At 40.5% G+C, this 27,123-nt stretch overlaps 2 protein-coding genes across 21 annotated transcripts in view; one reads left to right on the top strand and one right to left on the bottom strand.

Moving 5' to 3' along the window:
- ACSBG1 (acyl-CoA synthetase bubblegum family member 1) overlaps window positions 1–4,680 on the top strand; it is a 107,730-nt gene extending 103,050 nt beyond the window's left edge. For 12 of the 19 annotated variants that reach the window (XM_039491108.1, XM_039491115.1, XM_039491109.1 and 9 more), the window contains one exon: window positions 4,357–4,680. In XM_039491108.1, coding sequence (XP_039347042.1) covers window positions 4,357–4,433 — 77 coding nt within the window. In that variant the 3' untranslated portion in view covers window positions 4,434–4,680. The remainder of the gene's footprint in view (window positions 1–4,356) is intronic. The other 7 variants (XM_039491104.1, XM_039491105.1, XM_039491103.1 and 4 more) reach the window with 1 other exon arrangement.
- Window positions 4,681–6,654: 1,974 nt separating this feature from the next.
- Window positions 6,655–27,041, bottom strand: IDH3A (isocitrate dehydrogenase (NAD(+)) 3 catalytic subunit alpha). 2 transcript variants are annotated; one of them, XM_039491930.1, is made up of 11 exons: window positions 26,889–27,041; window positions 23,993–24,055; window positions 21,774–21,857; window positions 19,499–19,613; window positions 17,379–17,566; window positions 16,982–17,115; window positions 15,255–15,357; window positions 15,112–15,176; window positions 11,960–12,044; window positions 11,131–11,283; window positions 6,655–8,383 (listed from the first exon to the last, which is right to left on the bottom strand). In XM_039491930.1, exons 1-11 carry the CDS (start codon window positions 26,913–26,915, stop codon window positions 8,300–8,302), a joined length of 1,101 nt encoding a protein of 366 aa, XP_039347864.1. In that variant the 5' UTR covers window positions 26,916–27,041; the 3' UTR covers window positions 6,655–8,299. The 2 variants fall into 2 exon arrangements, with proteins under 2 accessions (XP_039347864.1, XP_039347865.1); XM_039491931.1 differs by having other exon boundaries at window positions 24,017–24,055.
- Window positions 27,042–27,123: the final 82 nt, after the last annotated feature.

Genomic DNA, 27,123 nt, shown 5'->3' with positions numbered 1-27,123 from the left:
AGACACATTACCTCCCAGGTTAATGAATATTCCAGATCTTCCCCAAATACACACTTACAGCCAATCCTTATTAACTAGCTAAAATTTATTTTAAAAGAAAGTATTGGTTAAAACAGCGGGGCCAACCTATGGCTCCAGAACCGCATGCAGCTCTTGATAAGTTAATATGCAGCTCCTTAGAATCATAGAATCATAGAATCTCAGGGTTGGAAGGGACCTCAGGAGGTCATCTAGTCCAACCCCCTGCTCAAAGCAGGACCAAACCCAACTAAATTATCCCAGCCCGGGCTTTGTCAAGCCTGACCTTAAAAACCTCTAAGGAAGGAGATTCCACCACCTCCCTAGGTAACCCATTCCAATTCTTCACCACCCTACTAGTGAAAAAGTTTTTCCTAATGTCCAACCTAAACCTCCCCCTCTGCAACTTGAGACCATTACTCCTTGTTCTGTCATCTTCTACCACTGAGAACAGTCTAGATTCATCCTCTTTGGAACCCCCTTTCAGGTAGTTGAAAGTAGCTATCAAATCCCCCCTCATTCTTCTCTTCTGCAGGCTAAACAATCTCAGTTCCCTCAGCCTCGCCTCATAAGTCATGTGTTCCAGCCCCCTAATCATTTTTGTTGCCCTCCGCTGGACTCTCCCCAATTTATCCACATCCTTCTTGTAGTGTGGGGCCCAAAACTGGACACAGTACTCCAAATGAGGCCTCACTAGTGCTGCATAGAGGGGAATGATCACATCCCTCGATCTGCTGGAAGTGCCCCTACTTATACAACCCAAAATGCCTTGCATAGGCATTGACTCTGGGGCTGGAGCTATAGGTGCTATATGTGTTGGGGAGTGCTCAGTGCTCCACCCCCGGCTCTGCCCCAAGCCCTCCTCCCACTCCATCTCTTCCCCTGAGCTTGCCATGCCCTCGCTCTCTCCCCCTCCCCACCAGAGCCTCCTGCGCACCGCGTAACACCTGATTGCGGTGGTCGGGAAGTGTGGGGAGAGAGTGGGAGGCACTGATTGGTGGGGCTGCCAGCGGGCAGGAGGTGATGAAGGTTGGAGTGGGGGGAGCTGATGGGAGGCTGCTGACATATTAGTGTGGCTCTTTGGCAATGTACATTGGTAAATTCTGGCTCCTTCTTAGGCTCAGGTTGGCTGTCCCGGGTTAAAAGATCAGCATACATACAGACATGAGTACCATTCTGAGATTAGTTTTATGCTAGAGATTGTGAGCATTGTAGTTCAGAATAAGTCCAATGTTCATATTCAGGGTGATCCAGGTGGGACTGGAGATCTGTCTTATGACTCAAGATTCTCTGCATAAAGCATCAAGCATATCTGAGCTAAAAAGGATCAGGACCCAAGACATCTTTATAAGTTTCAGGCCTTCTCTTGACAGCATGGAGTCCTTGGGAGAACAATAGGCAAACACAGAGACTTTGAAGTAGACCTGTTTCCTAAGCATCCCTGGTAATTAGCTACATGGATTAACATAAAGCAATTGCCTGTTTTCCAACATTAATGGGCGATTTGTTATATCCTTCAAAGAGAGATGAATACAGTGATATTACTATGTTTACAGATCATTTGAATGTTAATATGTCCTTTTGATCTCTGAATTAACAGAATACAGCGTAGACAGGAACCATTTGGTTACATCGTTAACCTCTAACAAAATATAAGTACACACATTAAATTAGTATCACCTCTAATGTCTAACAATACAGGTTTGCATTTCAGAGTTCTAGCCCATCTGACATAGGGTGGCCCTAATTAATATTTACATACTTTTCTAACATGTCTCTAAAGGTTGAATTTGGGTCATTTATCCTGCAGGATGCTTAACCCTTTCTGGCCATGTGTCACATATTGTATGAAAGATTTACATTGTTGCCAAATACACAGAACATCTAGTAAAGGAAGAAAGGGAACATGTCAAAGGTGGTAGGCTAATATACATGTGGGGAGCTTGTTTTTTTCAGTGTTAGTTTCTTCCAGGTTATAAACTTTGCCTTGACCAGTATCTTGGATACTGTCCAGGAGTAAAATTTTCAAAAGTGCCAAAGTCAAGTGCCAGTTGTCTAATACTAGAGTGATTTCTGATCAAGCGAATTTGAACTGTGCTGGTGGATGAAAAGTTTGAGGCCTTGATTCCTTCACCCACAACATTATTTAAGAACAGCAAAATTCCATATTCTAGTTTGTGGCTGAACTGAGATGTCAGAAAAATAGCAGTGTGGTATCCATTTCATTCTATTTCTTTAGTACTGCAGACAGCATGTTGTCCTTCCTCTAACCAGATAGAGTTATAACAATGGGGTGTCCTTTATAGGAATGGGGTTCATGTTTACAAAGTAGATAGATATGACTTTTTCCAAGAAGCTGATTTTTTTTTTAAAATAAAGCGTCTTGGGCATACATGAATTGTGGGGCCCGTCTAGTAGGGCCTACTGCAAGTTGAGGCAGCTGTTTGGGAAATAGTGCATCCACTCACAGCCCTGATGACTAATTTTTTTCCATTCAAATCCATCCACACTGTAGCCATAGTTACCTTCCCTGCCCACTACATCTCATCCCACTGACTTAAATCCCTCCAATAGTTTCTTGACTCATTCTGTCTCAGGTTCAAATTAAGCTTCTCCTTCAAGGCTCTGTACTTATATCATCAATGATTATCTACACCAATTGTACTCTTAGCATGCATCCCAGGCGTGTGAGACTGGATCCTTTTTTGATAGTAGTATCCGCTATGGCTGCATCTGCTTCCTTCCACCCTCCTGACTAGTGTAGCTGAGGGCATACTCAGTTTCTTCTCTCCATCCAGTCTGACTCAGCTATCCCCTACAGCCTCCATGAGTGGAGTAAGCCTATATCTCCCAACGCCCATTTGAGCCCTGGCTACAGTAATGCTGAGTTATTACATTCCTTGCTCCTTTCAGTATTATGATTTTGTCTTTAATGCATAGCACATGAGATTGTGGGAGAGGGGATAGAGAGAAAAGTAAACAAAAAAAACCACCTCACCCAAAGCAAGATGCAGTTTTTGAGACGACCCTGTATGTTACTCGGGTTTATTTGAACCCAGAGGTATGGTAACTAATCTCTGTTTTCCAGGTGGTGTCAGGAAACAAATCAGTGGTGGGGGGATAGCACCTCCCTCTGATAAATGATTGGTACACACACAAATGCTTCCACCCCAAAATCCTTGTTTTTATTGAGTACAAAGCACACATCTAAAATAGAAATAACCTAGATCACCCCAGAATATAGTTACCCGAAGCCTGAGGTGGTATCCAGTGACAGCAGCAGGTTTCTGGTGGCTGGCCTTCCTCCTAGGCACTGGGGAGGTAGCTGTCGGACTGCAAGCTCATAGAAATCTTCTCAGGAGAACTTCTCCAAAGTACACACACTAACTAAACTCTTATATGTAATTCAAAACAAAGCATAACTCAAAATAACCCCACAATGGGCTGACCATTTCCCTAGCAACGGCAAAGAATTCTCAATTTCTTCTTATCAGTAAAGCAACTCTAGCAAAAAACCTTACAGACAGGCACCCAGACCAAGGTCAGCTATCCTTTAGTAGCACTACAACTGGGCAGATGTTTTTGTCTGCCTAAGCAAGGCCAAATTCTTTCTCGCTATGTGGTGTCCTCACTTCCAGCCCATGTTGGCTAAGTGCACAGATGGCTGCGGGTTATGTCAAGTCCAGGGCTCTTGTAATAAGTAGATACAACACTGCTAAGGGCAAGTCTACACCAGAAGCGCTACATCGGCGCAACTGCACTGCAGTAGTGCGCATGATGAAGATGCTCTGTGTCGATGAGAGTTCTCTCCCATCAGCATAATTATCCATCTCCGCAAGAGGCAGAAGCTATGTCAGTGGGAGAGCATCTCTGCTGACATAGTGCTGGTGCGAACAGCACTTAGGTTGCTGTAACTTGCATCGCCCGGGGGGATTTCACACCCCTGAGCAAGACAAATTAGATTGACTTAAGCAGTAGTGTAGGCTTGCCATAAGAGAGGGCTCTTTAACTGAGGACATAAAGGGAGAAATCTCGATTAGTCCTCTTAAAGTATTACTAAATTGGGCAGTAGCTACTTTATTACCTCTGCTCATAAAGCCTGACATTGCTTTGTCCACAAGTCATTTGGACTGAACTTTTCTGTTTCTGCCCCAGCTATTCTACAGTTCCTATGAGAGATCAGCCATTGAAGCTACAGGCACATCTACTAGTCAGTCCCTTTGGAGGAATGATGTACTAGGACTCATTAATCCTCCAGCTAGGAAACTTTACTGTGATTTCTCTCTCCTCTTGTAATCAACTTTGGTTTGTTTGTTTTTTGGTGGTATGTTTTTTTAGGTCCTACGATGAAATTAAAACGACCTGCTGTGCTTGAAAAATACAAAGATGAAATTAATTCATTTTACAAAGAATAAAATTAGTCTTCATGCCAAGTATTGTCTGCAAGTTTCCCAAGAAGCAAAACAAATTCACCAACCCTGTGTTGCAGGAAACAGCTCCCAACAAATGCATTTGAGGATTTACTTTTCTAGGCTAGCACACCTACCGTTTGTTTTGCACCCTATGCAACAGGCATTAGAAGAGAAACATCCATATAAAGATCTAGTTGTAATTCTGCCTGCAAAGTAATAAAATTTCTTGCTACAGATAAGTATTCCTACAGCCCTGTCATTGTGAATATTTTACTTTTGATCTTAAATGAGTTAAACTTAATGACATATTAATGTGGGCATAACTGTTTATTGTAAGGATGTAGCTCACATTCTTATAGGTTGGGTAAAAGAATAAGAAGACTAAGCAACACCCTAATTGATATTTCCTTACAGTTTTTATAGTTCTGTAATAGGGTAAATTGATTCTAGTTCAAACGTTTGGTAGATATAACTAATCAAGTGGCACTGCTTAGTGAAACTGCTACATCCTCATAGTATCAATGGCCATTGAGCCCTAACTGAAATTAAAAAATCAACAGTTCTATAATGTTTTCAGTGAGGAGCATCTAAATAGTCTTGTACCAAAAGAAATGCTACACATTGTGGCCTTATTAATTCCTTTTTCCAGCCTTGTAGTTTGTCAAGTGAGTTCTGGATTGACCATCCCAAAAAAACACAATGAAGATTTTTTCAATCTTTGGTTCATGCTGAAAGACACTTCAGTTTAGCATTTCCCAAAGAGTTAAGTGATGACAGTTGGTGTGCATGATCAGTAATAACAGCCCAAGATCAAAACCTAGACCAGGGCAAAGATTATATCACTCAATGCAGGGGACATGAGTCAGAGTGGATAAAAGTAATGATTTTTTAAAAAAAATTAAATGTTTATTAAAACTGTTTAAAATTAAATTTGAAATTGACAGCCTCTAAAGCCTAAATGCATCTATTAATCATTTAAATTAAAAACAAAGCAGTACACTTGCTGTTGAGTTTTAAAGACAATCAAAGCATTGAATTGGTGGGAATTTCTGATTATGTACTTGGAACTAGTTTGTTAAAGTGCTCAACCAGATTTGACAGCAGTAGTCTTTTCTGCAGGTGTAGAGGGAATATTTTCTTCATTTCTGTTTATTCAGCTAGTTCAGTTTAATGACTAATTCATTCAAAGTTAAGAAACTAATTGGAAGTTGGGGGGGGGGGAGAAACAAAACAAACTTGTTTTCCTCTTCCAGTCTAACTAAAAACTAGGTGTAAGAGGATGAGCTCTACTAATACTAAAATCTTAATGCCCATAGTGACTAGAAACAATCAGTTCAATTCACTAATTACAGATACTTCCTTTGTTTAATAAATCAGTTCATTTTAAATGCAAAACATGTTTTGATGAGAAAGTTTGTACCCATCACAAGGTAGTTTAATAAAAAAATTAAAATGCTATTTGTGAATTTAATTGAATTTGAATTCCATCTAAATAAATTGACACAAATTGCGAGTAAAAATTTAAGAATCTGATGAAATTAAACTATGCAACTGCTTAAGTGTACAGCTAGTGTATCCTCCTGCTTTAGCAAAAAGCAGCAGGAATTTTAGAGTAAAATATTCTATTTAATTGAGAATCAATGTTTTAATAGTTAACAAGAATCACCCTTTCTTTAGGAAAACAGCTGAAGTACTAAGGCAAAACAATTAAAATCAGTGATTTAAGTCAATCAATTCTGCGCTGCTAGGGCAGAAAACTAACTGGAATACCAGGCATCTTGAAGTTTTCATCTATTTGCAGCACTTCACAAATGCCTACAGCTAGGATTTTGAGGTGTGTGTGTTTGGCTACTATGTCCCAACAATAACATCATCATTTGTTTTAAACACGTGCTTGTTAAGAGTCTGAAATCTTATTTACATATTGTATCTTTACAAACCTCTGTGGTACAACTCCTCCTCCCCACCAAACCAAATTGCTTAAAGAGCCTGATTTTGATATCTAGTCCTTATCAAATGGAAGAAGATAGCACCAGCTGAAGCAACTCCAAGTTCTACAAAAAGTTTATCCTTAACTGGTATTTGCAATAAGATGTATGTACAGAGGAGGTACAGTTGAGCATGTTTTCTTACAACCTACTTGCTGTAACACGTGATTTTCAGTAATCTACTCAAAGCATTAAACAAGTCAGCAGCCTAGGCTTATAAAAAACAACAAATGGTATGACTTTGGGAAGTCTTTATTTTCTCACTTTGTGCGTAATAGTAACTCAGTTGCTTAATTAGCATGATACAAATGAATCAAGGGAGCAGCAACCACACTATGCACATTCAAATCACACTCAATCTCTGCTCCCAAGAGTTCGAGTCTGTCCTGTGATACATCCAAGAGAAGAAAAAATTACCTTTATCACTAGAAGCAGTTATTAATACACAAGGAAAAAAAAATCTTTGTCCCTATCCCTGCCATAGGGTAGCAGAGGTATAACAAAAGCTGGGATGCTTATTTTGCAGGGCAAAATTAAGTGACTTTGCATCACTCAGTTTTGCTTTGGAAACCACCAGACTGAATGAGGAAATAAGTTAAATTAGTGGCATAGGACCTATAGACAGAATTAAGCTGACTACAGTTGGAGTACAGATCAGAACCATAGCCAGGAAATTTGATTTATATGTATGTTAAAGGTTGTAGGGATGGAGCTATTTAGGTCAGTATCTGTGATGTGTGTCCATGATATCACCATATGGAGATGAGAAGGGGACTTAACTTCATGATCTTTGCTAGGCTTAGTGAGCAAACGCCTGGAAACCTCATATCCATCCATACAGTGAAGACAGATTATAGGTTCCAGAAATATTAATCAGAGCCAAAATTATAGATCATTGTACTAGATAATACCCGGTTTCAAGCTCTATAGCAATCCCTTGTTATCTAGTCAGTTACATTCAGAATTTGAGAAAGTTACTAATTGGTACATTTAAACATCTCAAAACAGACAATGCAATACATAAAAACAAAGTACAACAGAAAAATTGTAGTACAAAGCTACAGAAAATGTATATTTCCCCCTCACACTATAGAGTGGAAGTCAAGGAATTTTATTATCTACTCATTAGGACAGCTCTATCATAAAATAAATAAGAGTCTTCCTCTCAGAGCTACCTTACAAGAATATTTGGATACATAGCTTTGTATGTTTTTACTTGACTAGTATTATTTCCTCACACCTGTTTTGATACCTTGATTTTTACACAGAAAAATATTCTAACATTAAATATCTGTAGGGTTTTAGGTCTTTATTCATGCATTGAGAGAACTTTGTTTTTCTTGGAACCTCAGGGCACCTGAAAGTGTCTTTTCATTGCTTTTGATACAACATTCCTAGGTTTCATACCCGTTTGTTTACAAAAGTGTCATCTTGTGCTATTTTAAGGCCGAAAAGCCCATTTTGTTCCATTCTAAGACCAATAAAATAGATTTTAAGCTTTCTTTGAAGGTGCTTTTATAATCATGCTAATTCAGTCATCTTGATATTTACAGCAAGTCTTTTGAGAAGTAAAAACCACTTAATTGACATGTAAAGTGGTAAACAATTGCAAGTGATACAATAAAGGAATCCACTTATACAAAAAATTTCACCAGAGACAAGTAATAAATAAAACAAACCACTTGTAAAAAGTCCACTGAAAGCAGGCACAAGAGTTATTTGTATCCATTTGGGCTAAATTTATTAACAAAATGGCCCCATCTAAAAAGTTTGCTCTCTTGAGATAGGCAAACCAAATGTATATGAATTGCAGATGACTATATAATGTATTTGTAATGTGTCCATTTGGAGTGACTGCAACATTAGTGATATGAGGAAACTTTAGTCAATATCCTGTACTCTGCGACAGATCTCTGCTGTGTATTCCGAACACTTAGCGTTACCTCCCAAATCTTTTGTTAGGATCTGAGAGAGAAAAAAAACAGACAATTAAAAAAGTAATTAATTTTACATTCTGAACAGAGTATAAGATACTATGCATGCAAGGGAACAATGTTAACTGTCCGAGATTCTCTGTAATACAACAATTTTAACAGAAATGAGCTTGCAAACTGCAGCATGGACAGAAGACAAATTCAAAGAGCAGGTTTTCATCATAGTAGTAGGTTATCACATGTTAAGACTTTATGCTGGACAGCCATCTGTCATGGATGGCAGAAACACAACAAATCCTGCACCTTGGCAGGGGGTTAGACTAGATGACCCTTGCCATTCCTTCTAACCCTATGGTTCTATGATTAGTGTGCTTGGTTCTCATAGACTGTGCTTGGTTCTCACCTGAGCCCCACAGACTGTGTCTGGTGCTCGCCTCGGTCTGCACCCCATAGACTGTGCTTGGTGCTACAGCTCTGCCTGACTGCAAGCCAGAGCCCAGACTGTTTGTGGCTCTGCCCTGCTTGAAGGCTGGGGCCCACTGAGTACCATTAATTCCCCCTTTCCTTGTTTTTGAGAGTACTCTAGCAGACCAGACTGCATGGAGGTGTGGCCTCCCTCAGAGGTGAATTCGGAGGTAAGGCCACGCCAGCTTACAAGGAGTAAGATCTTTAATTGGGGAGGGGAAGAATGCAAGAAGTTAAATGATGGGGAAAGGTGCTGACTAGATACAATGGTGGGATAATGGCATTGCCTGGCCCCTTTGGTAAGGCACGATAATGGGGCAATTTGCACGATAGAGACTAATGGTCTCAGACATATACAGCAAGATCCTAAAGAAGTGTGTATGGAGGGACCTGCAGGCACAAGAGAGGACAATTTATAATTTTAGGGTTTTGTCATTTTCACTGCACTGCACAATTTTTAAGTGAAAGCTGAGTTCTCTCCATTGTGAGCATATATAGCCATCACATAGTGAGCCATTAGCAAACTAATGCTTGTTCTATCAACCACTGTGTTGCTGATTTACAGATAAAGGACTTCCACTCCAGACAGTAGATCTTGCGCTTTTCAGAAGCATTTCATATTTACTTGTAATTTAAATAGGATTTTTAAGTGTCTCCTATGTACAGTATGGCAGCCACCACAAGTAGGCTTATAAGATAAAATGAAAAGATGTTTATCTTGTTCAATAGTTGCATAAAAATCCACTTATGAGGAATTACGAAGCACCCTCCCATGCTCCTGGACATATGAAATGTCACCAGCGTGGCTAAGTAATGTTCCTTTTTTTAAGCACAATCTTTAGATTCCACCCACCTGCATTTTAAAAAGATGAAAGCCAAGGTGACAGTGAAAAGAGTTGGTAAGGCTCAACTTCTGGAAACATGAATTCAAATTTTACTCAAGTTACAAGTGAAAATCAATTTGATGGTCTCCAAATCTTAGACACTAACTCAGAGGTGGGCAAACTATGGCCTGGCCCATCCTGCCTGGCCTGGGAGGCTCGCCCCCGGTCCCTCCCCTGCTGTTCCCCCTCCCCCACAACCTCAGCTCGCCCTGCCGTTGTGCTCTGGGGGGGCAGGGCTGTGAGCTCCTGGGGCAGTGCAGATGCAGAGCCCGGCCTGACCTGGTGCTCTGTGCTGCATGGTGGCAGCAGCGGTGGCATGGCCCGGCTCCAGCCAGGTGGCGCTGCTGTAACGCCGCCAGCCACTGGTGCTCCAGGCAGCGTGCTAAGGGGGCACGGTGTGGTGGGGGGGTTGTTGGATAGAGGGCAGGGGTGTGTGGGGTGGTGGTCAGCGGGTGGGGGCGGGGCAGTCGCAGGAGGGACAGGGGGTTGAATGGAGGCAGGGGTCCCGGAGGTGGTGGTAGGGCAATCAGGAAGGAGGCGGGGTTGGATGGGGCGGCAGGGGGCAGTCAAGGGACAGGGAGCGGGGTGTGTGGATGGAGCAGGGGTCCCAGAGGGGCCATCAGGGAACAGGAGAGGTTGGATGGGGCGGGAGTCCTGGGGTGGGGGGTGGGGGGGCAGATAGGAGTTGAGGGCCAGGCCACAACCCCCTCCCCTAACCGGCCCTCCATACAATTTATGAAACCCGATGTGGCCCTCTGGCCAAAAAGTTTGCCCGCCCCTGCACTGACTGCATAAGACAAGCCATGCACACAATTGAGCAAAAAATCTAGCTTGTGTGTCAAATTCTGGCCTCATTTACACCCACGTAACCCTACCAAGTCAATGAGGTTGCAGGGAAGAAGTTCAGAAAAGACCTGAGTCCAGAATGGGAACAAAGGTGGTATAGGTCATGAATGAAATGCTTTGGGAAAGTTGTGTGATGACGTCTATACAAGACATACAGACCACACTAGATTCAACCAGAGATAGGAAAACTGATTCCTTTATCTTCTTGAGCACCAAATATACACACAGAAAGAATTTGTATTTTATAATTTAGATTCCATGGTGGCCAACTAAAGCCGACTCCTCCATTGTGCATACAGGGGCCAGGCCCAATCTCAGTTCTAGGATTTCATAAGCAGAGTCTGTCCCAACATGAGGTTGGAGAGACACTGCACCTTTTCAGGGAGTGCAAGTGCTCTTTTCAGAGAGTGGAATCTACAAGTCCCCCAGCGATTCCCAAGGCAGTGTGGCCATTCCTGCTGAGACAGTGAGCCTCTGCATCCTCCTCATAATCTGTAGTTTAGGCTTTGGTGTTCTATATTAATTATTGTAGAGAAAGGAAAAGTGATAAGGTCAATACTTTGTCTGTAAACCCTGAGAATACCTTTCTAGCTTTAATTGTTTCAAAACATGCAGTCTCGATTTTTGTGGCATATTCATGCAGTCCCATATGACGCAGCATCATCACAGCACTCAGAAGAAGGGCAGTTGGATTTGCTAAGTCTTTTCCTGCAATGTCTGGTGCTGTTCCATGAACCTACAGATAAAAATGAAGTTAGCTGTATTATGAAGTCAATATATCAAGTGTTTAGTGTCTGTTTTGTGGTCTAAAGTAATTCAGACAATTGAAAAATTATTCTGAGTTAATATTGTAAGTTACTTCAAATGTAATTCTTCTGAACAAAGCGTATTCATCCAATCAGTATACAAAACCATAATAGATTAAGGTGGGGGGGGGGGGAAGAGAGTTTCAAAGACAAAGAAAGGGGAATTAGGTGTCCAGTTCCCATTTACTTGCACTGGGAACTGGACACCTAACTCCTTCGTACTCTTCAAAGTCTTTCCCCTAAAAATCCAGAGGACATGGATATCCTAAAAGGTGATGTCCCTGACAACTAAAAATTATTCAAGATCCTTTCTAAAGTAGGTGAATAAATATATTACGATTCCTGTAAAACTATTGTATTTGAAATCTTGGTTTAAAACACTGCACTGACTGCATTATTTCCTTGATTGTTAAAAGCCAATCGAAATAACTAATCATTTTAAAAGTAACACTTCTTTTCATGCAGAATGTAAGTAAGCTTCACAATTAAAGCAGTCGGACATTTTGCAGAGAATGTATTTCCGTAATGGCTACAGGATTATCCTGTAGTTTTAGGTTTCTAGGCAAAGTTAGTTAATACAATTTCCTCTTGCAAAAGAGATCTTACAGATTCAAAGATTGCGATTCCATTAGCTCCAATGTTCCCGCTTGGTGTTACTCCAAGGCCCCCAATCAATCCAGCACACAAGTCACTGGAAGAAAAAAATTCTTCATGTAAATTACAAAGGTACAACCTCCTACCAACAAGATATACAGAGATTATTTTAATAGTTTATTCCATATTAACAAAACGAAATTTAGCTGCCAACACAGCCAGTGGTTAATGTGTTTAACCCTGTGACAAAAAGGATACGTAATAAGTTAGCTATACTACAGTGGCATGTTTGAAGATGAGCAGGACTACTAGACCAACAAAAACAGTTTAATGAGGAAAATGACAGGGGAACTTCAAATTCCAGGCAGAGCTTACCAAAACGATAGGGCAAGGTGCAAAATATTACCAACTTGCATACAGCAGAAGAAAGTTTGGATAGCCAATCAGCACAATAAAAAAAAAAAAGGTACCCAACCCCCCTCCACGATACCATTACAAATCTCAAAATATCAAAGAAATATCAGTTGATGGGTTTTATGTAATTATTCGGAGGTCCTTCAATGTATAATCCAACATTTTCCCCAAGAAATTAGAGAAATTTCTTATAAAGAGCTGCCTATAAAGATGCCAGAACTTTGCTCACAAGAAATCTGAATTACTAACAACTATTATGCAAAACTGAAGGAAACAGGTGTTAAATGACGCAAGATTGCTTTGCTCCTTCATTACGGAACAGCCTCTATGATCTGTGAAAGAATTAAAGAAAGCAACACAAAAATCTGGTTTTAGTGGCGTTTCCTCCAAGATCAATATGAGCAAGGGCTAAGCCAACAAGTGCCCATAAAACACAATCCTGAAAGGGGAAGACGTTAAAGCAGCATTGTCAAATGTTGATATTTAGAAAACTATTCATGACCCACTTCTGTACCAATACTTACAAGAAATCAGCCACCCAATAAGTGCTAAACAAACAGGAAGTGGGGAATAGTCTATATAACAGTTTTTAAAATTTAAAATAAAGGGACTAGCTTTGCTTGTATGTTGTATCCCCCTCCTCCATCCTTGGTTTGTCACTTTAGGTATTACACACTTCAAGGTAGGGAATGTCATCCAATATCTATTCAGAGGGTAGAACATTTTGGGCACTATGTCATATGGCACTTTCAAAAAGCCATAGGAGCAGAGAGCCAGTTTATGGGGAAGTGAGTGTGGTGGGGCCACCTACCTTTATGAAGAAACCCTGCTTTAGCAAAAACTGAGCACAAATGTAAAACGATTTAAGGAACTTTCATTAGACTTCAAATTGATGGTGAAATCTATACTAGGTAAAAAGAATATAAGCAACAATGTTGAGGAGAATCAAACTAGGATGCCAGCTAAGCCTCAGGAAAGTAAGCAGAGCTATCAGGCAGAACTTTCAACAGCAACTACAGAGAAAACACTACCAGCTGTTAAAGCACGTAGTATTAGTTTGAGCTCTATATTTTGTTCAACCGGAAGGTGATTAGGGAACACAGTAGCAAAGGAAGAATGGTGTGCTTCTAGGTATCTAAAGGAGAGCTGCGTGTTGAGCTAAGTGGTCTTTTTCCTACTATCTGTACAGAACGTGAAAGATGGATTCTACAATGAATTAGTTCACAATGGTATTTACACCAGCTTTACTCAACTGCAACAGCAAAAAGCCACTTCGTCATTGCAGGGGGACGCCAAGAGCCACAAAAAGAATTTAACCTATTTAAAATGCAAAAATGCCTTTAACATATTGTAAGTTAAGGAATTAATTCATCTACACAGCTAAAACAAAATTACAGTCAGAGCAGTACTAGGATCCATGGAGGGAACCTTAGTTAACACCTCATACCAATTCTGAGAAATCTGGCTACTGGCACCTGTGTGGGTATTTCTGTTCTCCCTGAGGCAACTGGCACCCCACAATCAAGACATCATGGCCCAGAACCACAACGGTATATAGGCTTCTGACTTCCATTTATTTCAATGGCAGTTAGGAGCCTAAACACCTGTGTGAATCTGGACCCAGGAGATTCCTTTCTTAACCCTTAGAAGAGAACCAATACAAGGCTATGAAGCCACATGCAATTCAAATAGTAACAGGCTGAGAAATCACTCCAATCCTAGGAGTTTATTTAAATGTATTTTACACACACACACAAATATGTTTTAAAAATATTTTTTCATTTATTTATCTTATCTAATAATTGGTAAGGAGTTTAAATCCTCCATTCAGTGTTTTTCACTTTACTGTATGTCAGTTGTAGTCTAGAAAATCTGTAGTTCTGAAGTGTATGCACATGTGAGTACATATTCCACCCACATCTGGAAGTAAGCTATTCTGTAGTAAAACTCTCTCTTTTCCAAGGCTTTTGGGGAGGGAGAGTGCACTGGGGGCTGTGACTGGAGTGGGTTCCCTCCCTCTCCACCACCACTCTGGTTCTGGAGTGACTGCAGTTATTTGTTTGTATTACAATCACATATATTAAAAACACATTCTAACACCCAGAACTGCAGAGAGATATTTTGATTCAGGTCAACTTTTAAAAAGGAAGATAAACAACATTCTAAGATTTCCTGGATGATACAAGAGAAGCAAGGACCAAATTCTTAAACAGATATATGCACACACATTTAAGATTTCAGATTAAAGACACTAGTTTTTGCTAGGTGATAAGAACAGCATCAAATTCAATTAAGTAAGTGTTTTATGGCAAATAGGTCTGGCAGTTGATTTCACAAGTCAAATTAATTGTTTTGATGGCAGAGTGTTAGTGTCAACATTCCTCAAAAATGAAGTTGTCTGAGAAAACAGTAACTGAAGGAACCTTAGTGAGTATTTATACAGACGTTCATTTCACACACATCCTTCCATTTTATATTTGAATCACATTTATATGGTATATGGACAAACACCATCCTTTCTGATGCCATGAAGCACAGCCTCATCATACAGCGCCCTTGATACTAAGTTATTCTGTGTTGGTTCTCAATTGCAGCTTTTCTTTCTATGATCTTGAGAATCTGAAAGGGTTATGCTTTAACCTTCTGGATGCTGAAAACAGACACCCACTTGCCTAACATTTAATCTGAATGGTAATCTTGAAAGTGATGGTATTTTAAGAGTTAATTATAACCAGCTCACTTCTGCTTACCTCAGAATGTCACCATACAGGTTTGGCATAACAAGCACATCAAATTGTGATGGATCCTGTACCATCTAGGAAGAAAATTGTTTTAATTTTAAGGTCATGTATTGTAACTATAAAAAGCTGGATATAATGGATTAGGTACTCACATTCAGACACACTGTATCAAGGTACATTTCATTAAATTTAATATCTTTATAGTTTTCTGCAGCTTCCCTGCATTTTCTCAGAAAAAGCCCATCAGACATTCGCCTGCAATTAGACAAAGAGAAGAATGTTATAGAGCATGGATGAGTAATCAAGTTTTAAAAAGCAACTGCATCAAGGTAAGTATGGATGCACCTCTGGAAACAAGGAATAAATAGAAAAATACAGGCCAGATTCTCACTAGGGAACCACTGGGGAACCCAAAGGTGGCTTTTCACTTCCTTGTTCGTGGGGTCAGCCAAGAACTGGTTCAACTGTTAAGCAAATTAGGGCAGTTTCTAATTTGGGCTGGCCTGTAATGGCCCCCTAGGGGGCTGGAAATAGCCAGAGAGGAGTATGTTTGACCATGGCCCACTCCTACAACCAACACTACCCCTATGTGGGAGGGTAGTGAATGTATGAAAAGGATGGCGCAGAGTTGGCTCCGCCAGCCTTACACCACTTGGGGATTCCTCTCACAAGGGGGGGGGGGAATTCCCAGATGCCTGGTTAAAGCAGCTATAAGGCTGTTTTATGTCATGATTCAAACCAAAGTCACCACAAGCCAAGATCTGGCCCTAAAAGTCTAATTTAGCAATAGATCAAAAAATTACTTCACATTAACTTTTCTGATTTCATCGCATTAAAAACATTCTTACAATTTGCCATATGTTCAGAGCAAAGTCTTTGTCCTTATCTTTGACAGTTTGGAAGCAAAGGTTTGTTTTGTTTTAATATATACACATCAAACTTCTCAAAAATGTTTACTATACAGAATGAGAGCTCGGTTGTCAAAACTGATCTGAACTGACACCTCAGTGAGTTAAACTGCACTTGTCAGCTGCATTAAAGACAGAAGTGAAACTGACAGTAAACCAGAAATTAGACCTGGAAAAGTACATCCTCCCAACAAGCACATTTTTCACTATGTAAGTGTTTTTTGGTCAGAACACTTTAATATCCACCTCTGGTATGCACTACTAAAGCAAACAAAAGTGACACTTTTGTAATTAAAGCCTGAGTATACAACAAATAAGCAAAGAAGTGTTATGCAATTCCATACATATTGTGACTCAGTTCTGAGGCTTACTGTGAAGTGCTTTGAAATCCTTGGGTGAAAGTCACCGTCTATAGCTGCTACAGCAGCACAGCTACAGCACTGTAGCAGCGTCACTGTAGCCCAGATGCTTCCTACGGAAGGGGTTTTTCCATTGCTGCAGGTAATCCATCTTTCCAAGAGGTCATAGCTAGGACAATGGAAGAATTCTTCTGTGAACTTAGCCATGCCTCTACTGGAGGTTAGATTGGCCTAACTACATTGCACAGGGTGCAGAATTTTTCACAGCTGTGAGCAACATAGCTAGGTTGAACTAATTTTTAAGTGTAGACCAGGCCTATATGTGCAAGTTTCACTTTTAGTGTTTTTATTCTTAAGTTTACTATTAAAGTAGGTAACAGCACAGAGAGAAGGAGCATACTAACTTGTCAGTGATTCGAATACGTAACTAATGCAGTCCTATCAACACTGGGTCAATTTTCCCCATGTTGCTTATGTTTTTCCCCACTAGCATTAATGGGTGTTACACATCTGAGGGAGATTTCACACGTTACTTTGCATCTTTAAAAGCTCAAAATCCATAGTTTTTAAAATCCATTCATAAGAGCTTGTTACTTTATGATGTCAACATACATAATGTTTGCTTTATGCACTGCAGTAACATGGCTTCTGTGATTGTTTCTGGAATACTCGAAAGCAAATTCAGCAATACGTTTGCTAGCTTCTTCTGTGATGAGTTTGATACTCTGTACAACACCATCAACAATCTGAAAAACAGACAGTAATCACAAGTAAAAACTTAAGCTGATTTATAAAGCAGGAGTTGACAGTGTGAAGATTTGGAACAGCATCATAATTCTGATGGGCAAGTATCTGCAGAGCATTGTACACAAGGTATTTCACATTAAAAATAAATTCTGAATCAGAAGAGTTAATTAAAAAAAAAACTCCCTAATTTTGCCATGCAAGGTTGCAATTCGCAGAGGAAAGAAAACCCTGCCAGAAAATGAACTGTTTCCCAATAACATACCACGTGCTCAATTCCACTGTATTCTCCTTCTGTGTTCTCTCGAATTGTGACAATATTCACATCTGCGTAAGGGGTTTTGTATCCTTCAATTGAGACACAGGGACGAACATTTGCATAAAGATCAAAGGTTTTACGCAGCAGCAGATTCATCGAAGGGTGCCCAGCAGCAATTGGTGTTTTTAAAGGTCCTATAATACACAACAGGAATGAGTGAGATAGAAAAGCACCAGTCTAGAGTTTAAATTCACTACAACCATTAGAGAGAGATCTAGGCACAGTCTCATGGGTGACCTGGGTTCCCTTGTTAGGGTCTTGTGTTGACTGGAGCTGAAAGGCTGAAGACCATTAAACAGTGAAGTGATTCTGCTGTTTAAGAGCCAATTTGTGACCCCTCTATTCATGTTGAGTAGCAATTACACCACCAGCATTCTCATTGAATTCAATAGGACTACTTGGGGAGTAAGGTATTACTCAATGAGAATAACAGGAATCACATTCTGGCTGTGAAGTATTCCAGCAGCAGGGGAACTGGTTTGCGCTGTTTTAGATATGGGCTCCAGTTCAGGGTTCTATTAATACTAATATTCCCATCTCTAATAGTCCTCCTAGTGAACCCATGAAAAGCCTGACACTAAAGACTGAAGACTTCTGTTGGTGAGAGAGACAAGCTTTCGAGCCTCCACAGAGCTCTGACTGACATGTGGAATGCACCTTCATTTGGGCTTTCACAAAATGTCACCCTGTGAGGGGGGATACCCCCACTGAGACCAAAAGCATTAACTAAAGAGAGCTTCATTAATGCGCCTGCAGGGTGGGTCAGGTTCAATTAAAGCTGAGTCCCAGATGGGAAAGAACTGGATGGTTACTATAAAGGGGAAGCCCAGAACAGAAGAGGGCTACAGGAAGAAAAGGGAAGAACTTAGAAACTCCTCTTGGAGGTATAGAGAGGTCTGCTGGTCCAGGGGAGAACTTCAGGGCAGTAGAGGGAAGAGGAGACCTGGGGGGGAAAGAAGGTCTTGGGATCCTCTCCTAAGAAGATCTGGCAAAGGACACAAAGACATGGTGGAGCAACTCTGATAAAAGGGCAGGTTCTAGGTTTCCTGGAACAGAGCCCTGGGAGGCATTTAACTGGGGAATGGAGTACAGGGAAAACTGAATAAAAAGGTCAAGCTTGAGGAGGGCAAAAGTTGGCTTACATTTATTTTTTTCAGTTGACATTTGTTGGGGGACTCCAAGCCATGGCCCTTTAAAAAAAAAAAGTGCACCTTGCGAGGTCATGGAGCTTAGGGAGATGGAAAAGTTGTGGCACCTGAGACGAATACAGGTACCCAAAGGGCCTAGGAAGGAGCTGTTGATAGGATGAGGTAGAAAGAAACCCAGAGAGGTGGCAGGGGGTAGGTCAGAACTGACAGACCTTGCCTGCTCACTAAACAATCCCTGAGCTGGAACCCAAAGGTGCATGAGGGCCTGGGTTCCCCTGCCAGGGAAGGTGGTGTGAAGCCCCCTTACAAGGGAATATGGACTTCTGAAACTCTGAGATGAATGTAAGGCCCTCAGGACCCAGAGCTGGGGGGAGAAAGACCTGATGTAAGGACACTGGACTTTCGTTTGTTGGACTGTTACTCTGGAAGGGGGACTATAAGTGACCTGGTCAGAGGACTAAGTCATGAGAAGCGGCAGACCACTAGAATTGGAGCAGCTGTTGGCAGGGAGCACTAGAGGAAGAAAGCCTGGTACACTATGCCCAGTCATGAAGGGTAATGCCACCGGTGAGTCAACTCTTCAACACACCCCAATTGCTATGTTAATTTACTGACATGCAATGCCATTTATGAAATGGTGTGGGTGGGAAACTTAGAGGATATTTTCCTAGCCAGAATCGGCTAATGTGTAGGTATGTTCACTCATTAAATGAGAAAGCTGCACTAAAAGTTGAAATAAAGGTCATGCTTTGACATTTCAAATGACTGCTATCATGCAATGTGTACCCTAGAATTAACCATTCTATTATGGTGTAGAGTACATTGTCTTTTACATTGCCACACATACTTCCAAGAACACCCTCCCCATAGTACAAGCAACGGTTGCTTTTAATAGCTCAGCATTAAACCCTGCAGTACCTTTCAGTCCCATCTTGTTTTTATCCATGGATTCTTTAGCATCTAGAGGAATCATCCACTTTCCTCCTGGTCCCTGGATAGCTGTAACATTTCTCTCTTCCCACTGAATAGGAGCCTAAAAACACATTTGTTCCACATTATCTTCTGCATTAGGAATTTTGTAAGTGTGTGTGCGCATATATATATATATATAAATTTTTACAAGAAGAAATGCTGAAGGGATTTTACTCAGACCTCCCAAAGTAATTTATCTCTGAGCTGACAAGCATGGGCTAACTCTTTAAAGGAGCGTCCCAATGTAACTAACTACTGAAGGCACTATGAGATGCCTACTATAATATTTTTCCAGACTTGTATCATTAGAACTACTTCCACCATGCTATCTACACTTTCAGTTTGTGTTTTCAGTATGGTGATCTCTCTCATGTTAGATATTTTCAAGAAATACAAAATGAATTTAAAAAGACTTTTAAAATTAAACTTAGTAGTTAAACAAGATCCTAACAGAGAGGAACAGACCTGACTGTGCTGCATGTCTAAATAGAATGCTGTGAATGTTCCAGTCAGTCCCACTCATCAGTACTGTCTTAATTTTCATTTATCTAGGGAATCTCCCTCTTATGAAAGGTTACCACAGGTTTTTTTGTTTTTTTTTTTAAAGGAAGGAGTGTAAAGGAAAGATACAATTATGCTGTCATAGATGAACAATATAACTGTGTGCTATGCTCATTAAATCACCATCACCTTTGAAACTGAACAAATTAGAGAATTTCCAGTAAATGTTAACATGCTTTTTGAATCTTGAATCAGTTGATTTCCTATCAGGAGTAATCTAAACTAGACATTCCCTTTCCATCTCTCTCAGGTGTTAAATACAACAGTGCTAAGATTTTATATAAGTCTATTCCCTGCCTCTCAAAACTGAACTACATATGAGCTCTTTAATATGAAGTTATACCCCATATAATCAAGAGAAGTTAATCTAAGCCTTTTCCACCGTTAGGGTACGTCCATACTTACGGCCAGGTCGACAGGTTGCGTTCGACTTCTCGGAGTTCGAACTATCGTGTCTAATCTAGACGCGATAGTTCGAACTCCGAACGTGCTCCCGTCGACTCCGGAACTCCACCACCGTGAACGGTGGTGGCGGAGTCGACGGGGGAGCCGCGGGCTTCGATCCCGCGGCGTCTGGACAAGTAAGAAGTTCGAACTAAGGTAGTTCGACTTCAGCTACGCTATTCACGTAGCTGAAGTCGCGCACCTGGCACATAAATATCTTGCGACGCCAGATACAACAGTGCCATGCGAATGCCTGTTCTCACTTTCAGGTGACATTGTAATTAAGAAGTGGGAACATTATCTCTCGTAAATATAAACAAACTGATTTCTCTTAGCAATTGACTGAACAAGAAGAAGGACTGAGTGGACCTGTAGGCTCTGAAGTTTTACATTGTTTTGTTTTGGAGTGCAGTTATTTAACAAAAAAAACCCTACATTTGAAAGTTGCACTCTCATGATAAAGAGATTGCACTACAGTACTTGTATGAGTTGAATTGAAAAAAAACTATTTTTACAGTGCAAATATTTGTAATAAAAATATAAAGTGATTCCTGTAGACTTTGTATTCTGTGTTGTAATTGAAATGGATGTTTTTCTACATTTTCAAATATATCTAAAATATGTAATATATTTCAGTTGGTATTCTATTAACAGTGCGATTAATCACAATTAATTTTTTTGAGTTAATCGGGCGAATTAACTGCAATTAAATCAACAGCCGTCGTTTAAAGCAATAGTGGATTAATTTCAGATACACTGCTAAGAACAAGCCAATGTTTTTAACGTACGCTTTTTTTATTTGTATCCACAAATCAAAGTGGACAAAAGAACACCTTTCTATCAGTAGCTGCATATTTACTCAATTAGATAATTATTTCACACGAAATACTGTAGCTTATATTTCTAAGAATTAAAAACACAGTATTTGCTGTGAGCTTCCCATTCCTTTCCCAAGAGGTACAGGCCCTGTCTTGATACTGCAACCTAACCACTCTGTTATGTTATATATGAAGCTTCAGTATTTTTTCTCTTTTTGGCTAGAGATACAACCCAGACACTTGACAATTTGGTGAAAAATTCCAAAGTGGAACCCCTACAAACTTAAACAGGAGTCACAAGTAAAATCCCTATACACGATATGGTAAGCTGAAGTAGTAGTATTCAACTCACTTCAAGTTGTAATGTACATGATTTACAAGGCAAATGAATTGCTTACTTTAGCAGCATCAAAAATCTTCATAACAGCAGCAGAAATCTCCGGTCCTATGCCATCCCCTGGGATTAAAGTTACTGTCTGTACCTATGCAAGAAGTCAGATAGTACACCTAAGGAACATTGCATTCATCAGAGCATTTACAAGTGTTTTTGGTGAAAATCAAGCTAGTTGCTAGAACAGAGAACAATCACTCAATTGCCAAAGTAACTTTAACAGATGGCACTGCACTAAATAGGAGTGCAAGCAGGAAATCTGTTTCCCAGACAAACATCTTGCACAGTGTTCCAAATAATCCACCTGGTGCCTCAGTCTTTCTGAAATACAAAGGTGGCTAACCTAATGGAAAAGCAGCCTTCCTAGTCACACTTCTCCCCAGTACAATACAGGTATTTTATTTCTTCCTGGCACTTTGTACAGGAGATAGCATTGTCCAGTTATGTCCTGCACTACAACAGGCTCCAGTCATGCTAAGCTATTCCTAGAGAAGATTTTGTTTGAAGGCTATTTTCCTAATTTTAAAAAAGTTTCACTTATTTAGCTTTCTTAAGTGATCTCCTTTCTAGAACTTATTTTTAGCAAAATGAAGTTATTTTTCCACCATAATTTCTGCTGAGTGTCCCCAGCACTTTGTTTCTGATGTCATCCCTGAAGCAGAGGAAACTGACTGCACAGCTTGGACTCATCATGTATCTAGGGAAGCAAATGATCAAACTTGGTTTAAAGATCTAAGAACTGCTACTCTGGGTTTACTTTTACCATTCCTTTTGAATCTTAGAAATAGGCATTTAGTTTTCAGACCAACCTTCATAGGAGTCTTTTAATATCAATAAAAGCAGCCCCAGATACAATGTTATCTGAAAAAGTCCTGATTAGGATCAACTGTGAAAACACAAAAGGTGTTTCACAGTTGGTCACACAAGATACAAAATATACATTGAAATGGTGAGTATCTGAATATCTTTTGAATGAAACAGTCATTGAGGTTAACTATAAAGAAAAGAGAAAGTGGAGATTCAGAAAAAGGAAACAAACTAATGGGGATGTGAGGACTGCTATTTATAAGGCTCATCAGTTATGTTAGATACACAATGATTTGAATGCCGTCAAGAATTGCCATGCCTTCTGACACTTCGGCTGACTGCTCGGCTGTTATGCTTGAGTTTTCTTTCTTCCCCATTGATATAACTGGTTACATAGCAATGCGTGGCTGTAGTACAGTCAAAAGAAGGATATAAGATCTTGCATTAAGTCTGAAATGCCAACTTTAGTGTACATAGAGCCTGAGGTGCAACACCCATTCTTAATTCTTTCACTAATATACAAGCCATGGGCAACTTCTTGGTTTCTCTTTTTCCCAGATGTTTTATAACGCACAGTGCAGAGCTATAATGATAGCATTAAAAGCCAGAGTCTCTCCTGAAATTCACACCACCCATAAGAGAGTAGGCATTGCAATGATACATACATTAGTCAGAGCAGTTTTCAAAACCCTCTTTAAATGAGGCTTCAAGAGCATGTTTATGTGTATTTTGTACGTACACACAGAGGGTAAGAAACCCAAATATAATCAAATCACTTACAAAAACAAGCTCAAGAGAAAAATCACACAATCATATTGTAAACTAAAATGTAGCATTACAGAGGGACTTCAAAAGGGCAGATGTCTAGATATTCTAAAAGCAGCAGTTTTTAAATGTCAATATTAATACTGGTATAAAAGTGTTTACAGAATTCATTAAAGACTTCATAGGTATAGATTTGAATGAAGCTACAAGACATTTGCTAAACAGCAAGTAAGTCTACTGCTTATAGAAAAGTTTGCAAAATAAAAAGATGCTTGGAAGCTTCTCAACAACATTGCCATTGAAGTTTCTGTAAAAGTTTCAGAAGGGTTGATTTCTAAGCCATCGCTATCCTATTAATGTGATCAAATGATGTGAATTTTCTGTGCAATTGCTATCATTTTTCATAAGGGGTCATTCAAATTATTAGTCTAAGAATATATGATTCTTTTGAATGTGAAATTGTCAAAAGATATTGGTGTTAAAGTTAGTTAACAGAAATCCAACATGGCATAAGAGCATATGGTCATTGTACTTGCAGCTTATCTTTAAAAGTGTGTGGAAAGGTAATATAGCAACCCTATCTTAATCAGTAAGTTGCCCAGTACTTTTATTGAGAAACTTCTCAAAAGAAAAAAAAAATACTATCATACTCACAGCACTACTAAAACATCTGGTCACCTGTTTTTGGTTTTTGAAAACTCCTAGCAACCGGGACACCTGTAAAAACAAAGATTTTAGTGTGTGAACAGAAAGCAAGACAATATTAATTTATAACACTGCAGCAGGTTTGCATTTTACAGTACACTTATTTCAGTTCATATTTTATACTAGGAGTGTCTTTGCTAACATTAGTTGTCATACATTTAGTATGTAAATATTTTCTTCAGATGACCAAAACTTTCAGTTTGCAAACATTTTAATTATTTTCTCCTGTATTTTCAAGAGTTTTAAATGTACACTCTGCTACCAACAAATATTTCTTCCATTCTTTATGAATTTTGACAATGAGCTTGTAATATATTGACTGAATGTTAGGAAAAGAGTAAATTCCACCACAAACACTATGTGGATTTCTAAATCTAAAATAAGAGAACTTTAGAGCCTCCATTAAATGTTTGTTCTTGTATCCAATAAATTGTGATTTATTATAAGAACAAAAATTTGTAGAGGCACAGTCCATGAAAGCCATGGAAATGAAGGGAACACACTCAGATATTACACATTGGACCAAAAGATGCAATAATTTTAGTTATATGGATAATGATTGACTAATTTTTTTTATGTGTATGGCTGTAGCACCTAATAGCTATAGTTAAGTACCAAGACCCTGTTGTGCTAGGCACTGCACATACAGAATAAAAAGATGATCCCTGCCCCAAAGAGACAACAGATGGATACAAATGGGAGAGTACAAGGACATAATAAGCTGAAGATATCCCTTCAAGTGGAGAGCTGATACAAAGCTGCAATGAAACGTACAGCAAAATTTGTGACAAACAGAACAAGTCATGAAATATGAAAACACTATCTTTACAAGTATTGAAAATGTAGCCCAAGGATTTTGCTGCAAGATTTGATTAGTAGCAGCCTTGATGGCACTTAAATACCTGGGATAGGATTTTCAAAAGCACTCGGCATTGGCCTTACTACCATTGAAGCCCATGGAAGTTTTACCACTGATTTCAATGGGAGCAAAGTCAGGCCAATGGTAAGCACTTCTGTAAATGCCACTCTTGGCATTTTCATATCTGGATTGCACTCATGAATATGGTGAAATTTTAACTACAAGTCCATTTTAAATGTGGTGATATTATTAGTAAAGTAGCTGATGCAATGATACTTAGACAATTCTTAAGAAAGGTGTATACTAAAGAGATGTTTTTCGTTTGAAAAAACTAATTTATTGTAAAAAGTAGTATATTGGCAGACTAAAATATAGATACATCCTGTCATACTGATATAAGTATCAGTTGCAGGGACTGGATAAAAGACAGTCAGACACATTTCACCTGAAACTTACTACTGTAACCTCCCACCATAGGTCTTTGACACTTATGCTGAGTTGGCATTAAGAACATAACTGTATGACAAGGACGATGGAGTGTAATCAAAATGATTAGAAATGATGTAGTTCTCATCTAGGATATTGTAATGAATGTTGTAGAAAAGGTAATTCATTCTGACCTGTAACTGAACATGAAATGTACAATGTAATAACAGCAAGCAAGTGCTGCATATCATAACAAGCTGCACACTTGAAAGAGAAGCAGGCACAATAGAAAAAGTGAACTGGCTTAGCTACATAAACACCCGGGTGTCTTCATGGCATAGTTCTTGCCTGTGGTACCAAAGGATAACTCTGGAGACAAGTGAAAATTATAGACAGAACTCTATTATAGACAGCTAGTGTAGTATAGTGGTTGGAGCAGGGGACTGGGAATCAGATCTGCACTTACTGGAAGTTATGAGCTTGACAGAGGATTCACATAGTGAAATTCTACAGTCTGTGTTAAACAGGGCCTTTGACTAGATGATCAGATTGCTCTGTTATGGCCTTAATTGTGTTTCAACGAATTAGAACTGTTTTTGTCCAAATTAGTAAAAATTTAACAGAGGACACAAAGAGGTTGAATTTTTCAATGATCCGGCCTATGCTATGTTGAATGCAGGTCTGATAGTAAAAGTTTGTGTGCTGGAAAATACTGAAAAGTACCGCTCACTATGTTGTGGACATTGGCCTACTAAACCCAGGGTTGTGAGCTCAATCCTTGAGGGGGCCATTTGGGGATTGGTCCTGCTTTGCGCAGGGGGTTGGACTAGATGATCTACTGAGGTCCCTTCCAACCCTAATAATCTATGATTCTATGAAGTGGATGCTATTAAGTACAGGCTGGGCATCTTTCGAGAAGATCAGAGGAATTTTATTCTTGTTTATACAACACAATTAACCGTTTCTGCAGAACAGCTTCCAGAATAACTACAATTTTCAAGTATCAGAGGGGTAGCCGTGTTAGTCTGGTTCTGTAGAAGCAAAAAGCAAATCTGTAACCCTGACAGCGGGGTGGTTGTCTGGCTCCCTCTGTCGCGTTACAGTGCAGGGTGGAAAGGTCACCGCCGTCCTAGCTCCCTCCACCCAGAGAGGCGGCAAGGGGATTCAAGGGCACTAAACAGGCTCTGCTTGGACTGGACCAAGGGCCGCAGCGTTTGACCCCTCAGACCGTGCACCCCCCCGAGAGCCGAGCCAGGCCCGTTTCCCGCTCCCACCCGCCGGGCCTGCGGCTTCGCAGCTCCCTGCACCGGGGACTCAAGGGCACTAGCAGGCCTGGGGCCCCGCTCCCCCAACCGCGGAGATTTGGGGACAGCGGGCCGAGGAGCAGCGCAGCGCGGGACTGGGCCGCGCCCCCACATCCGGACAAGGCCCCCCGCGCCCGGCAGCAGCCAGGGGAGCACCGGGGCGCAGCAGGGCCAGGGCCACTTCCCCGGGATCACGGCCCCCACAGCGGCGAGGGGCCAGATCCGCGGCGAGGGCAAGCACGGGGGACCCGCTTACCGTGGGCATCCATGCGGTGGCGGCCATGGCGAGTCCTGCTCCGTTCTCCGGCTGCGCTGACAGACCCGGCCCCTCTCCGCTCGCTCCCGCCGCTCTGGGGCCGGAACCGGCACGCGCAATAGCACCGCCCCCGCCTCGGAGGACACGCCCACCCGCCGCCAATTGACCCGCCCAGCGCAGCACCGCCCGCCCCAGAGCGAGGCTGTCAGTCAGACAATGGATGATGCCCGGGTAG

Source organism: Mauremys reevesii, linkage group 10 (genome assembly GCF_016161935.1).
Source record: "Mauremys reevesii isolate NIE-2019 linkage group 10, ASM1616193v1, whole genome shotgun sequence".
In the NCBI taxonomy this organism is placed as follows: Eukaryota; Metazoa; Chordata; order Testudines; family Geoemydidae; genus Mauremys; species Mauremys reevesii.
Note: the sequence above shows the minus strand (reverse complement) of the source record. Positions and strands in the feature narration are given on the sequence as shown.